This window comes from Artibeus jamaicensis, unplaced genomic scaffold (genome assembly GCF_021234435.1).
Source record: "Artibeus jamaicensis isolate MK-2021 breed Jamaican fruit bat unplaced genomic scaffold, CSHL_Jam_final scaffold_847, whole genome shotgun sequence".
Classification (NCBI taxonomy): domain Eukaryota; kingdom Metazoa; phylum Chordata; class Mammalia; order Chiroptera; family Phyllostomidae; genus Artibeus; species Artibeus jamaicensis.
This window is the reverse complement of record NW_026522057.1, coordinates 10,664,081-10,677,294: the sequence shown is the minus strand read 5'-3', so window position 1 is coordinate 10,677,294 and position 13,214 is coordinate 10,664,081. Positions and strand designations below refer to the sequence as shown.

The following is a 13,214-nucleotide window of genomic DNA, read 5'->3' as shown; positions in this document are numbered from 1 at the left end:
AGAAGAATGGGAGGGGGAGAAGAAAAGTCGTTTCCTGGAGCCCCACAACCCCTGCAGGCGGGGCGCCCGGCATCCCCATTGTGTGGGAGGAAACAGACCCTGCAAAGGTGAGGAATCTGCCTGTAGGCACACACAGTTAGAAGGGCAGCTAATTCCCACCCAGGCCTTACCTGCGCATGCTCAAGTCTCTAGTGCCCTAGGGTCGAGTGTGTGACCCTTAGGGGACGTCCTAGGGTAAGATGGGGGCAGGTCTCAGGGGAAGGGAGGTGCCAGATCACAGTCATCACGCAGTGACCTGTTCCTGGGCACACTCCAGAGGTCAAAAGGCCTTCTGGGTTTTGCTTCTCTAGTTCAGGTAGGAGGCACTAGGGAAACTTGCAGCGATGTTGAGGGGGGAGATAGATTTTATTTCACATTATTGGAACTTGCTTGTAAAAATGACTCAATTGTAAACATCATCAGGATTGGTGTCCAGGCGGCGCTGCTATCCTACCTGGGAAGAGTGGAGGCTGTAAAAATGCAAGTCTGTGAGAACAGCACACACAGGACTCAGGAGGCCTGGTGTGAGGTCCCACCCTCCCCGGTCTTGGTGTTCCCAGCTGTCAGACAGGGGCTGGGGGCTCCCAGCAGGCACCTTTCCCGTCTCCTTGGCTCTGTGACCACCTTTCCTGGAGGACCTGCTGACTTCATGCTCCTACTGGGAGCCTGCATTTTCACCTGTTGAGGATGAGGAGTCTGGCCAGGAGTCATGGATGAGAAAAGTTCTCTCCTAGATACTGTGGCCAAACAGAACCATGAACCCCAGCAACAAGGAAATGACGTTTTCGTGGACTTTGACTCTCCAGAGAAAAGGGCCACAAGGATATGTTGGAATAATTATTTTATTATAATACCAACAGAAGGAACTCCCGGCCTATAGAAAAGTCTTATAAAGGTATATCTGAGCCCAATTTTAAAGACATGCCTGAAAGCAGAATCTCAGAAGATTGAGAAAATACTCTGAAGAAAGGCAGTTTTTCGGTTCCTTTTATGCATTTAGAATCCAAGGGGGAAAAATGGAAGGAGGGTGCATGCAATCCATTGGTGGGAGATTAGGGAGGTGGGAGAACGCAAGGTGAGGACATCTCTGGGACTGGATAACAAGCAAAGTGGGGAAACACAGAACTGTACATCGGTGGGCGCAGGAGAGTTAGTACTGAGCGTGGACAGCACAGGGAGATGGTGTGCACGGAACAAGATGACACAGGGGGCTTCTGGTGGCGTTCTGTGCTCGGTGCCCGCGGCTGTGCCTTTGAGGGGAACAGAAACGAAAAGCGCTCTGACAGCTCGAAGGTACATTGCCCTAGATACCTAAGAGCAGTGGACAGGGCTCACTGGAGGTAAAGACTGACTTTGCTGAAGAAGCCTTAGGCCTGGGCTGTGACTGCCCACCAGGGACCGCCCGGTCAGGCATGTATGTGGCTGCTGAGCTTGTCAGGCCTGCCATGTGCCCGCTGCTTATTGCACAGCCCCTTTTCATTTGCAATAGTATTACTTAAATATGTGCAAGCGATGCTTGAGCGTGGGGGAGGTGACAGTCAAAGCCACCCGTGTTTCTCCCTCTGTGGCTCGTGCCCCCAGGCAGTTTTATTTGGTCTGATGGGCTAACCTCACAAGCTCCTGTAGATTCTGTGGCTTCAGGCAGTTACGTTCCCTTCTGTGCCTCAGTCTCCTCCTGACAAGGGGGAGGGTGTAGTTGCTAAAACGTCTCCTTAGGAGGCATCCCTTGAAGTCAGGAAGGTCAGAGGTGAATGGTCTGTATGCCCCAGTCCCGGTTGAAAATGAGGAAAAGGAGATCTTCCAAGTGAGAAGCTCCCTGCCTATTTTTTTTTCTTTTCCTTTTTTGTAGTGCCTGATTTAAGCTTTGACTGCCAACGAAGTCACTTCAAAGAGAGTTATCTCCAATAAATACACTGCCAGCCTCCCGACTACAGAGAACCAGGCCACCCCCCACCCCCCACTTGAGGATCCTTTGTTTGAGAGATCTCGGTTGATTACAGTAACTAGACACCTCTGGCCACCTGGTTTTTTTCTCTTCCTGAGCTTTACATTTCTGCTCTCATATTTTGAATTCACCAAAAGAGTCCACGAAACCCTAGAAGCCTGGCTTGGATCCCGATAAAAGCGGAACCCCGGGCTCACCCTCTCCCCTTAGACCTTGCCGTGTGGCCCCAGGTGTGCTGTGTAATTTCTGGGTCCTGTAAATAATGAACCTTTATTCTCTTTAGTGTCCTGATGGGTTTTTGCCGAAGGGCATCTTGCAATCACGAAAGAACCACATGCGCAGGTCCAACCACTACCTTGCTCAGAGGCTGGGACCAACACAAAACTCTCAAAGGCCAGGGCGGCCTCCTTCCACATGCAGGAGGTGGCAGAGCTGTTTCTGTCCCGTCTCTCCTTGTCCTCCAGAGTGCCATACTGCTTCCAGAAGGATCCCTGATGGCTTCAGGGTCTATCCTTGCTGCTCTGGCCACTCCACATCCTCCCAGGGCCCAAAGTGTCCATCCTGCAGGCGGGGCGAGGCTTGGCCCTGGTTCCTAGTCGCGCACCAGAGCATATTCCTTGGGCGCCCAGAGCAGGCGCGGGTGGTGGATCTCGGCCCGCCGGCCTATTTCCAGGCTCCAGCAGAACTCAGGCGAGAGCACCTTGGCGGGCTTGTGCAGCCAGAAGTACTTGTTGAGGTGGCTCTCGTCGTGCCAGCGCGCCTCCAGGCCGCGCATGCGGTCCTGCTCCTGGGCGCGCGCGCAGTGCGCCGTCATCCCGCGCACCGCCTCCACTGTGCCCCCAAACAGGGCGCCGTGGTAGTAGAAGTCGCCCTCGCCCGACGCCAGTGCTGCGGCCGAGCGCGCGTCGCGCTCGTAGGGCAGTATTGGCCGCGGCCAGCGGTAGTGCCAGGCGTGCAGCTGCGCCACCGAGTCGGCCAGCGCCTCGGGCCCGAAGGCGCCGCTGAAGTGCTGGTCCACGTCCATGCAGAACACGAAGTCCGCCTCGCGGCCCAGCCGGCCGCCCAGCGCCGCGTGCAGCGTGCGCATGCGCTCCATCGACACGTCCTGCCAGCGCCGCTCGCGGGACACACGCTCCACGCGCAGCCGGCGGCCTGGGCCCAGCGGCAGGCGGGGCACGGCGGCCGGGCGCTCAGTGAACACGTAGTAGACCACACGCTGGCCCACCATGAAGTGCCGCTCTGCCGTCTCCAGGAAGCGCGCCAGGTACTTGTCCAGGTACCTGCGGGGCGGGGCGGGCTGGGAGTCACCCTGGCCGGGGTGCCTCAGGGGTAGGGGCCGCCCTCCGAAGCCCCTCCGCTCCCTCGGCCTCCCCTCCCCGACTCGGACTTCCTGCTCCTCCTCATTCAGCCCCTCGGTTCTAGTAATCCTGCAACCTCCAGTGGGACTGGAGCTCTTGAAAACTGCAATCCCAGAATCATGCAAACAAATTAAAGATGACTGGAAAGGGTTGGCCACCCCTGCCCTCAGGGCCCTGCCTTCCCTCCCTGGAACTCAGCTCTCCCAAGGAAGTGGTGCTGTGCTGGCCCTGGAAGGGCTGGCAGCGTTAGCCTCTGTCTCTTTAGGGCTCAGGGCCTTTGCTTATGTAAACCGCCGAATTTGGATGTGGCAGCGATGTGAGGAAGCCCAAATTAGCCATGCGGAGAGGCCATGTGGGGAGAGGTGCTCCTCCGGTCGTTAGCAGTGGGCTGCCCTCGTGGAGACCCAGACAGTGGGGAGCAGTGAGGAGCACTTCTGTGGAGCCCCATTGGAATTCCTGGCACACAAAATCATGAGCTATGAGGCTAATATGTTGTTGCTTTAAGTCCCCAAGGTTGTGGTCATTCCTTGCATAGATAACCAGAAAGTTTGTACTATCAGAAACTTTGTATTAACAGACTTTGGCATCCCAGGGTTCTGAAAGAAGAGTGATAATGTCTAATGTCTCTGAACGTGCAGCATGTGGTAGACAGTGTTCTAAGTCCATGTACATTGTTGCATTTAGTCCTCACCGTTTATCATCTCTATTTTTTCAGGGGAGGAAACAGCAATGAAGAGCTGTAGTAACTGGGGAGCTGCTGCAAGCATTGGTGAGTCACAGAGCTTTGATTTGAACTCAGACTGGCCTTGGAGCTTGAACCTTCACCTGTACTTACTCTGTTCCTGGTAGGTGTATGAGGGATTGGAATCAGAGACCTTGGAAGCCTCAGCATCCCAGGGTGTTATACTCACAAAATCTCAGAATTCAGGATCCCAAGGCCCTGGATTTTCGGGATGACCCCTAGGGCTGGTGCAGAACACCCAACTTAGTATCGAGAACAGAAGTAGGGGCACCAATGCGCTGGGAGAGGCCAGCAGTGCTGCCCACCTGGCCCATGGGTCAGCCCTTGGTCCTGTTTGCCCCCCTGCCCCCTTGGGAGCCCTCCTGGCTTTCTGTCCCTTCTGCAGTGTGGGGGTAGGAGCTGAAGGAACTCTGGGGTACCTGATGACAGAATTCCTTCCCACAATTTTGATACCTCTTCCTGGATGCAGAACTCTCTATTCCCAAAGCAGTCTCTTCCGTTGTTACAGACTTTTCCTTTAACTGCCCTGCATTCTACCTCTGTGCACCATGCTTAGGGCCACAGGATCTGATCTCCACTCTCATCCAGGAGTCCCCTTTGCATCTGGAAGGTGGACATCTGGCTCGGACAGCCCTGCCATCCCCAGTGGGGATGACAGTGTCCCTGGGATTTCTTCTCCACCTAGCTCTCCAGCTCCTTTTCCATGTCTGGGGTCCCCCAGTCCCCATTTGGCCTCTTCTCCTGCAGTGATTCTGTCCTCTGCCCGCCTCGGTCACCTGCCCCCGTGTCTGCTCCCTTGGCCTGGTCACCATCACCAGTCTGCCCCATTCTGAGTGCCCCCCACCCTTCCAGCCCACTTCGGCGATGCCCTCCCTAGCAGTCCTGCCCCACTGAGTGCTCAGGTCTGGATCCCTTTCTCAGTGTCCCCTCCTTTCTTCACCTCCTGCCCAGCTCAGATTCACTGCCTTGCGGAACCACTCGGCTCCCAGCCCCTTTTCCTCCATCAGTCTTGTTGCCAAGCCTTCCTGCTCCCCTTACTTTGTTCCTGCATCTAGCCACTGACCTCCAGTGGGCACTTTCCGCAGGTGGGCCCTTTCCTCTATTCACTCAGTTGCCCCCTCGTCTCACCATCCTCACCTGAAAGACGCCATCGTTTTCTCACCACAGACCCGATGCTTCCAGATGGACCACCAGCCCCTGGGCAGGGTTTTTCTAGGACGTGGTTCTGAGCCCCTGGCTGCCTGCACTGGGGGGTGGGGGGGTGGTGGCCTCACAGTGTTGGTGTCCAGGAAGGACAGAAAGGAGAAGGGTGGTCCTGTTCTCACCCTGGGACCAGGGTGCTGTCTTTGCCTTCCGAATCACCTTGGGGCCCTTCGGCAGAGGGAACAGGGCGCCACCTCACCCGTACCACATGCACGCCCTCCCACGCCCTGCTGGGACAGCAGTGCTCTCCTCCCAAGGCCTTACCTGCCTACGGCAAAGACAGTCAGCCCAATGGTGAGGTTCTGCTGTATAGCCTGTTGCTGGGCCACATCTGGATCGAAAGTGCCATCCCAAATAATGGGGGCCCCCCAGGAGGTACAGGTCAGGACTTCCGGTCGGGCCCTGGCCAGGGCAGGGATGAGAGATAGGTCCATTCACCCACCCACCTGGTGAAGCTCACTGCCATCTCCCCATGCTGGGCCCTAGGGACCTGCAGGTGGGGCATACCCTGTTCCTAGTCCAGAACTAATACACAGGGTGGAGAGATGTGTGACCTGCTGGGCTGCTGGGTGGACCACCTGGCTCTGCCAGGGTGGGGGCTGTGAGGAGGGCAGCGACTCTGGAGCTCGTACTGTAGGGAATATGGGCAATCTTGGAGTGGGAGGGACAGTATCTCCTTACCAGAGACGCAGGAGACCCGAGAAGTTGTCCCTCAGCAGGGACATTCTGGACAGAGGGCAGGTGCCCATGGGGATGAAGGTTTCCAGATACCTGTTGGGCAGGGGCAGTGGTGAGGGGTGTGCCAGCCTGCTCAGGAGCCTGTTGCTCTGCTCCTTACAAGGAGGGAGAGTCCACGGAACACGTAGGGGCTGGGATGGCCGCCACCCTCCATCCCTCAGGGAAGCACTTGGAAAGATTCCCGTTAATCCTGCCCCGGGGGACCCACCTGGAGTGCTGGGGGAAGGGCTGTACCTGACTGAAGGGAACCCGTACAGGAGCAGCCCTGAGAAGCCAACTGCAAGTAGGATCAGCCTCCAGAAGATTCTCTTCCAGGCCCTGGGGGGGTGGGGAGGGGCATCGGCAACATACTCTTTATACCTATGTTTATATTTATATACACAAAGATATCTATATGTACATATGAGAAATTATTTGTGCAATTTAATGTTTCGTTTTACTTTTTTTTGCAATCAAACATATTATCTTCACCTGGTGCAGACACACGGATATGTGCAGGGCAGGGTCTTTTCTCTGCGCAGAGGCAGCCAGTGTCACCAGTGTCCTGTGTGTCCTCCCAGACAGTCTGTGCACCGACAAGCAATGTGGCAAACACAGTAGCGGATGCTCTCCCCCATCCCAGCCCTCCCCCTTTCTTTTTCTCTCCTTGCTCTGTAATGGTCTTTGCCTCCTCCTCCTCCCCGCAATGACAGCTCTGTAGACATGCCATGCCATTTTGCACCTTGCATTTTCTGCCGAGTGTTACGTCTTCAAGGTTATTCCATCTGAGTACTTAAAGTGCAGCCTTACCCTTTTTTACAGTGATTGGCAATAGTGTAGTTTACCTGACCAGGTCTCTTCTGATGAGCATTTTGGTGCATATTGTTTGCTTTCCCCAGTAGTGCTGGGGTGCATGGCCCCAAGCAGGTTTGGGGTCGGTCACATCAGGTGTGGGGTGCTCACTCGGGGAAGGGGCTGGGGCTGACTTGGATGGGGGAAGAGTGTGGGAGGGGCGGCAGGGCGGTCTGTGGCTTGGTGGCTGGAGGGTGACAGCTGTCTGGGACCTAAGGATGAGTTGCTGGGCCGCATGGAGGGCAGCTGTGGTCAGGGACTGTGTGTCTGTCATGGCTCTGGTCACCGGGCTGGGTTCTTCCAGCAGGGCTCGGCTCAGGGGAGGTGGACTCTGGGATTGGTTGATGGCTGGTTGGTATCCAGGAAGAGCCTCAAAAGTTGAGAATCTTAGTAAGTTCTGGGGGTCTCATCCAGCTCTCCCCACCCCTGCTGTGCACCCCTGTCTCTGGAGAGGCTGGGCCCGTGTGGTGAGAAGCATGGACACTGGGGCCAGGCCTTTGGGTTCGAATCCCAGTTCCCCCACTTATTAGTTGTCTGGGCACCAGCAAGGTTTTTGATATCCGCCCTTTCATCTCCTCATCCGTAAAATGCAGATATAACAAGAACACCCACCTCAGAGGGCTGTCACGGTGATGGAGTTACTATGCGCTAACTGGTTTGAACAAGGCCACGCACATAGAGATAGCTCAGTAAATTATCACTGTCCCTGAACAGAGAGTTAGTGATGATAATATTATTATTCCCTCCCTGCCCCCTGTGCCTCCGGCCCCCACAGGAACCCCGTCTGCCCGTCCTTCACCAGGACCATCCTGTGCTTACGCTTACCCCCCAAAGAGCCCCCGAGAACCTCTCACGAAATGCCAACCCGCCTCCACAGTTTCCACGTCACACGACCAGGCAAATCCTCAAAGAAGTGCATTTAGTGATCGCACATGGAAAAACGTCCACCCTCCCGAGTCATCAAAGACCTACCAATTAGAACGAGGTGGCATGTTTTGCCTATAAAATGTGCACATTTTAACAAGGAACAGCACCGGCCACAGCACAGGAGTGCAGTGAGACAGGCGCGCTCAGGCCGGCCCGCCCGGTGCGGTGTGCCGCCGCCGTCCTTCGGAAAGCTGCCTGGCTCTGAGAGCGGAAGCTTTCCCTGACCCTCCCGTGTCAGCCAGCGACTCCTGCTTCTGGGGGTCTGTGCGGAGGGGGCGTCTTCAGTGTGGAAGAGGGTTACGCGTCCAGGCTTTCCCCGGTTTCTGTTCACTCGTGCACTCGACCACATTTGTGGGGTACGAGCTCACAATCAAGTGCTGTGCTGGGTCCGGGTGTCAGGGGGGAGTCACACACGGGCCTGCCTTCAGGGAGCGGTGTGAGGAAGGGGGGTGGCTGAGGGGGGAGGGGACGGGTCAGTCGTCAGCAGCAGACGGGTGAATGGAAGGAACACCGCCCAATGAAGGCTGTGATGGATACAATACGAGATGCTCTGAGGGCAAATTGGAGAGTGTCACCTGTCACCTGCACCCTGGCAGGTGGGAAGTCAGGGAAGCTTCCTGGAGGAGGTGACCTCTAAGCTAGGGCCTGAGGAATTAGAAGGAATCCAAGCAAAGAAGATAGGGGAGTGGGGATGGAGGTCCATGAAAAGGAAACAAGTGTGCAAAAGTGACCAAACGTCTCCTGTGAGGTCCATGCCCCACATCAGACTTCCCTCTGGGAAGGGCTCTGGGGGCCTAATCACGGCCTGGGGCCTCTGGTGGGCTGATCTGGGCCTCACTGGTATAGCCACAGAGGACACGTGGGGGGTCGGTGCCCCCGATCTCTCCACTTGGATATCTTGCAAGCATCTCAAAGTCAGCCAGAGGGGGACTCTTGATTTTCCTCAGAAACCTGCTCCCCACTGGGGTCTCCTGCATCCTGGGAAGGGCCGTTGCAGTGATGTGCCCCATTTCTCACACCGAGGGCCCGGGAGCCTTGATTCCTCCTGTCTCTCGCGCCCCACATGCAGTCCACCAGCAAGCCCCGTGGACTCGACCACAAACACCGGCGCAAACACGTGTGACCTCACCCCTCTCATTGCACCCCAGGCCACTGTCCGGATACCCTTCGTAGCACCCCTTCCACCCTCCCTGCTTCTGCTCTTGCCCCCCAACACTCCATTCTCCAGTGACTTCTCACTGCTGTTAGAAGGAAACCTGGGGCCTGGGCTGCGAAGCTCCCTCTATCTGGCTCCTGCCATCTCTCTTGTGCTCCCCGCTGTGTTCCAGTCCAAGCCTCCTGGCTCACCTGTGCATGGCTTGCCCTTCTTGTCATTTGCAACTCAGCTAGGATTCTCTAGGCGCCTTTTCTCACCCCTTGGCTTCTCTCCACCAGTGACTCCGAAGTCTTTGTGTCTGGTGCAGCCCCTTGCTGAGCACTGGACTTGGGCATCGTGTGTCCTGGAACAATGTGGGTGTCCTGCGGACACCTCAGACTCAGGGCTTCCCAAACTGCATTTTGCATTTCCCCTGATGTCTTCTTCCTTCTGCGTTCTCCATGACTGTTACTCAAGTGGGACCCATTCTCCCTGTCCTTATAGCCACCTCACCAAGCTCCATTGCATTTGTCTCCTCCGTAGAGACCTAAGCTCCCTCCTGTTCACCCCACTGAGCTCTTCCTGCCTCGTCATTTCTCATCCAAGTAGATTCCTGCAGCTGTCCTCCCGGCCTGCATCCTGTGAAGCGTCCTGGACTTGCTTTGACTCTGTGGCCTCTCACCTCCACATCTTTGCCCAGATTGCTCTTTTCGTCGGCCACCACCAAGCTCCCGATCATTCCCCAATACCCGGCTTCTCCCTTCAGACGCCTTCCTTGACCTTCCCGGCCAACACCTGCTCTCTCCAGGGCCCCCCCTGTGCAGACCTCTGCTGTGGCACTTTCCAGACTGGCCTGTGACTGGCTGCCCTGCTAGGCCATGTGTTTTCTGCTGTATTAGACTTTGGATTCTCGGTGCCAGATCTGCAGCCTGCAGCCTCATGGTTTGGTGGTATTAATAATTATTTGTTCAGTAAAGTAATGAGGTAATCATTGGGTTCTTTTTCTTCATTCCCTTTCCTCAACTGAGAGTTTCACCTTTGCACTTAAAACTCCACTGTCTTGGCCGACAGTTTTACATCCCTCTCCTGTGGAAGTTGGACCATGACCCCTTGAAGAAGATGCTGTGGTTACCTCCACTTTATGAAGGAGGGAACTGTGGCTCAGAGAGGTTAATCAGTTGCTCAGGGTCACACAGCGACCATATTTCACCATGTAGTGTGCACTCACGTTTTTGTGCGCATTATACACGGGATTATATACCCATGATACGTAATCATTATACCCACGCATAATGTGCATCCTTATTTTTCCTTAAAAAATTTGGGCAAAACAGTGCTCATTATACACGGCAAAATATGGTATTAAGTGTTGGAGCTGAGGGTTGAACTTAGATCCAACTCCCAAGCCAGAGTATTGGCATTTGGGGCTACCGATGACCTGGCCTCAACTCAGCCATGAGGCTCGTCTTCCAAGGGTCCTGTTGTTATTCCCCCACAGGCGTGGCTCCTCCCAAGGCTCCGCATGTTCTCTGCAGGTCAGCATCTCTCCTGCAAAAGCCTCTCTCCCTCCTCACTCCCCAGCTGCACGCTGGGCTCCTGCGGGTCTGGCCGCACCAGGGCCTCCCCGGCTCAGAAGCACAGCTGCCTGGGAGGGGAGTCCATTTGTGCTGTGGGGCAGGAAAAGGGTGGAGCGGGCTTCTCTCTGCTCTCACTGCCGTCAGGACCCTGCCAACCAGGGTAGGACAAGCCGATGCTTATCGTGGGCACTGGGCCTCCACTGGGGCAGCCAGGCAGAGCTGGCCCCAGTGGGCTCACACTGTCAGGTCCGGGAGGGCTTTGAGACCCAAGTCTGCAGCAGGCACCGGCCAGCTCCTGCCGCCCTTTCCATGCCCTGGGCTGGCAGCCCTTAGTGCACAAGGCCTCTGCCTCATCTGTCCCTCCACGTAGTTTTCTCAGGTATTTTCTAAAGGACGCCCCTTCACCCCCTTGCCCTGTTCCCTCCTTCCTTTCAAGAAGGCATTAAAGATCAGTCATCAGGTCTTAAATGGGAACAAATTTCCATTTTGGACAGTTACTCCCAGGGGAGTATAGAGACCTCTCAGTTACAGTGGGGGGTGCAGCCCCAAGGTCTTCTTTCTCTGGCTCATCAAGGGGCTCAGAGTTAAAGCAAAAAGACGCTTTACCCAGCACCCCACAGGCTGCACGTTCTCCCAGATCTTCCCTGCTATCCCTGCCCTTTGGCCATGTTGCTTCTCAGAGTCTCCTTCTCCCCGGACCGTCTTGGTGACCCCACCCAGCTTCCCCACCCCAGCGGCAGTGCCCCCACTCACCTAGGTCCCTCTTTGAGAGCCATGTCGAGAGGCCAGCGGGACAGCCTTCCAAGAGCTCGCTCGGCTCAGAGCCGGAAACAACCTGTTTCTGGTGACCAGGACAAAGCGGTCACAGGCCACCTGGAACCACACCCACGGGAGCTGGCAGGGATGACCTGCCTTTAGTGGGACTTGCTTAGGAGTGGCACCTGCTGGAGTAAGCTGGCCCCAGGGTGGGGTGGGGGCTGGGAACCCCCTTGGGGCCAATCACCTGGAGAGTGGCCCAGGGTGAGGCCGGCTCTGATTGGCAGAGGCTTGGTGCTGGTTTGCACTGACTTCCCCTTCCTTCTGGTTTGGTCGGGGTGAGACCCCAGGTCTGCATGGAGCTCTGGACAGGGCGCTGGCCGTCCGACTGTGATCTCGGACAGGTCACCCTGGGGAGTCCTTTACCCCCATCAGGAAAATGGGGTGTAGTCACCCAGGCAAATGTCAGAGCCGCACGAGAGAGTGGTACGGCATCAGTCTGGAACGTGGGCGCTGGGCGGGGTTTTCTAAGTGTAGGTTGTGATCCATCCGTGGGCTGTGCAGTCAGTTTTGTGGATTGTGATCGAGATTTAGAAAGGAAGAACAGGAAGAAAACGGAAAAGAAAATATCAAAATATATTGGACATAGAGGTAGGCATTGTTTTGTGATATTTTTATTTTGGTTATACATATTGAAGTATGTATATGAAGGTCGGAAACATTTCATTAAACACTCTGAATATTCATCAAAAAAGGCTTGAAAAATTCTGTGTGATGTGTAAACAGGAGCAAATAGATATTTACAAATGCACCCTTCAAACTTACGATAGGTTGGGGCCTGTCCCCTGAAGTAAGGAAACAGTGCCAGTGTTTATCCATTTAAGTCAGTTCCGCACCGTGTCCCCCTTCGGGAGGCTTGGTCCTCTCCTTCTCCACCGTCCACAGACACACCTCAGGTGGGGCCTGGCTCTCGTCGTCTCGCCGGAAGGGGAAAACCGAGGTCCACAGTGCTCCCCGGGTGCCCTCTGCATTTGGCCCCCACAACCTGCCGGCCATACCCTGTGTCCTGGAAAAACCAGACCTTCCAGTCCTGGCTCCACCCCTCTGGGTTGTCAGCTGCAGGGACACCTGGGAGACGCGGCAGGTTTGGGGGCACTGACCGCTGCAGGAAAGGGAGTATCTCACGGAACGAGTTTCTCACAGAAGCCAGTGTCTCACGAAAGTGAGTCGTGTGCATTTTTTGGTTTCCCAGTGTATGGAAAATTCATGTTTATACTGTAGCCTAGTGAGTGTGCAATACCATTGTGTCTAAAATACCCTGTTACTTTGGTTTGACAATATTGCTAAAAACACTGTCACCTGAGCCTTCAGCGAGCTGTGATCTCTGCTGGTGGAGGGTCTGGCCCCAGGTGGATGGCTGCCAAATGATCAGGGTGGCAGCTTCTTAAAATAAGACGCTTGACCGTCTGACAGACCCTACTGAATGACTCTTCCCTTCACAAACAATTTCTCTCCAGCAGGTAAGGCTGTTGGGTAGCATTTGAAACCCACAACACAACTTTCAAACTAGTTTATGTCATATTCTAAACCCTTTGCTGTCGTATCAGCATCTTCCACCATCCCCGCCCCAGGAGTGGACACAGAGACCGCACGGGAGCCAGTGCTGCTGGAAAAATGCTTGCTGGAGGCAAAGTTGCCACCAGCCTTTAATTTGTAAAAAGTACAGTATCTGTGAACTGCAATAAAGCAGTTTGTTTCTCCTCCCCTTCCAGGTATTAATTACATTTTAACAGGCTTTCTGGAAAGACCTTATCAGGATGTGGGGATTGGCTCTTTCTGTGACTTGATCTTCCAGGGCCACCACCCTGGCTCTTAGATTCTGATTCAGTGGGTCGAAGCCTGGGCTTATCACCTGTGTTTTAAACAAGTGGAAACACTGTCTTAAGGAAAATCCTAGAGAAGA

General features: G+C 55.2%; 1 protein-coding gene across 2 annotated transcripts; it reads right to left on the bottom strand.

Annotated features, from left to right (window-relative positions):
• Positions 1-872: 872 nt before the first annotated feature.
• A3GALT2 (alpha 1,3-galactosyltransferase 2) lies at positions 873-11,430 on the bottom strand. 2 transcript variants are annotated; one of them, XM_037149715.2, is made up of 6 exons: positions 11,249-11,430; positions 6,497-6,590; positions 6,260-6,343; positions 5,969-6,058; positions 5,552-5,689; positions 873-3,264 (listed from the first exon to the last, which is right to left on the bottom strand). In XM_037149715.2, exons 4-6 carry the CDS (start codon positions 6,034-6,036, stop codon positions 2,577-2,579), a joined length of 894 nt encoding a protein of 297 aa, XP_037005610.2. In that variant the 5' UTR covers positions 6,037-6,058; positions 6,260-6,343; positions 6,497-6,590; positions 11,249-11,430; the 3' UTR covers positions 873-2,576. The 2 variants fall into 2 exon arrangements, with proteins under 2 accessions (XP_037005610.2, XP_037005608.2); XM_037149713.2 differs by lacking the exon at positions 6,497-6,590.
• Positions 11,431-13,214: the final 1,784 nt, after the last annotated feature.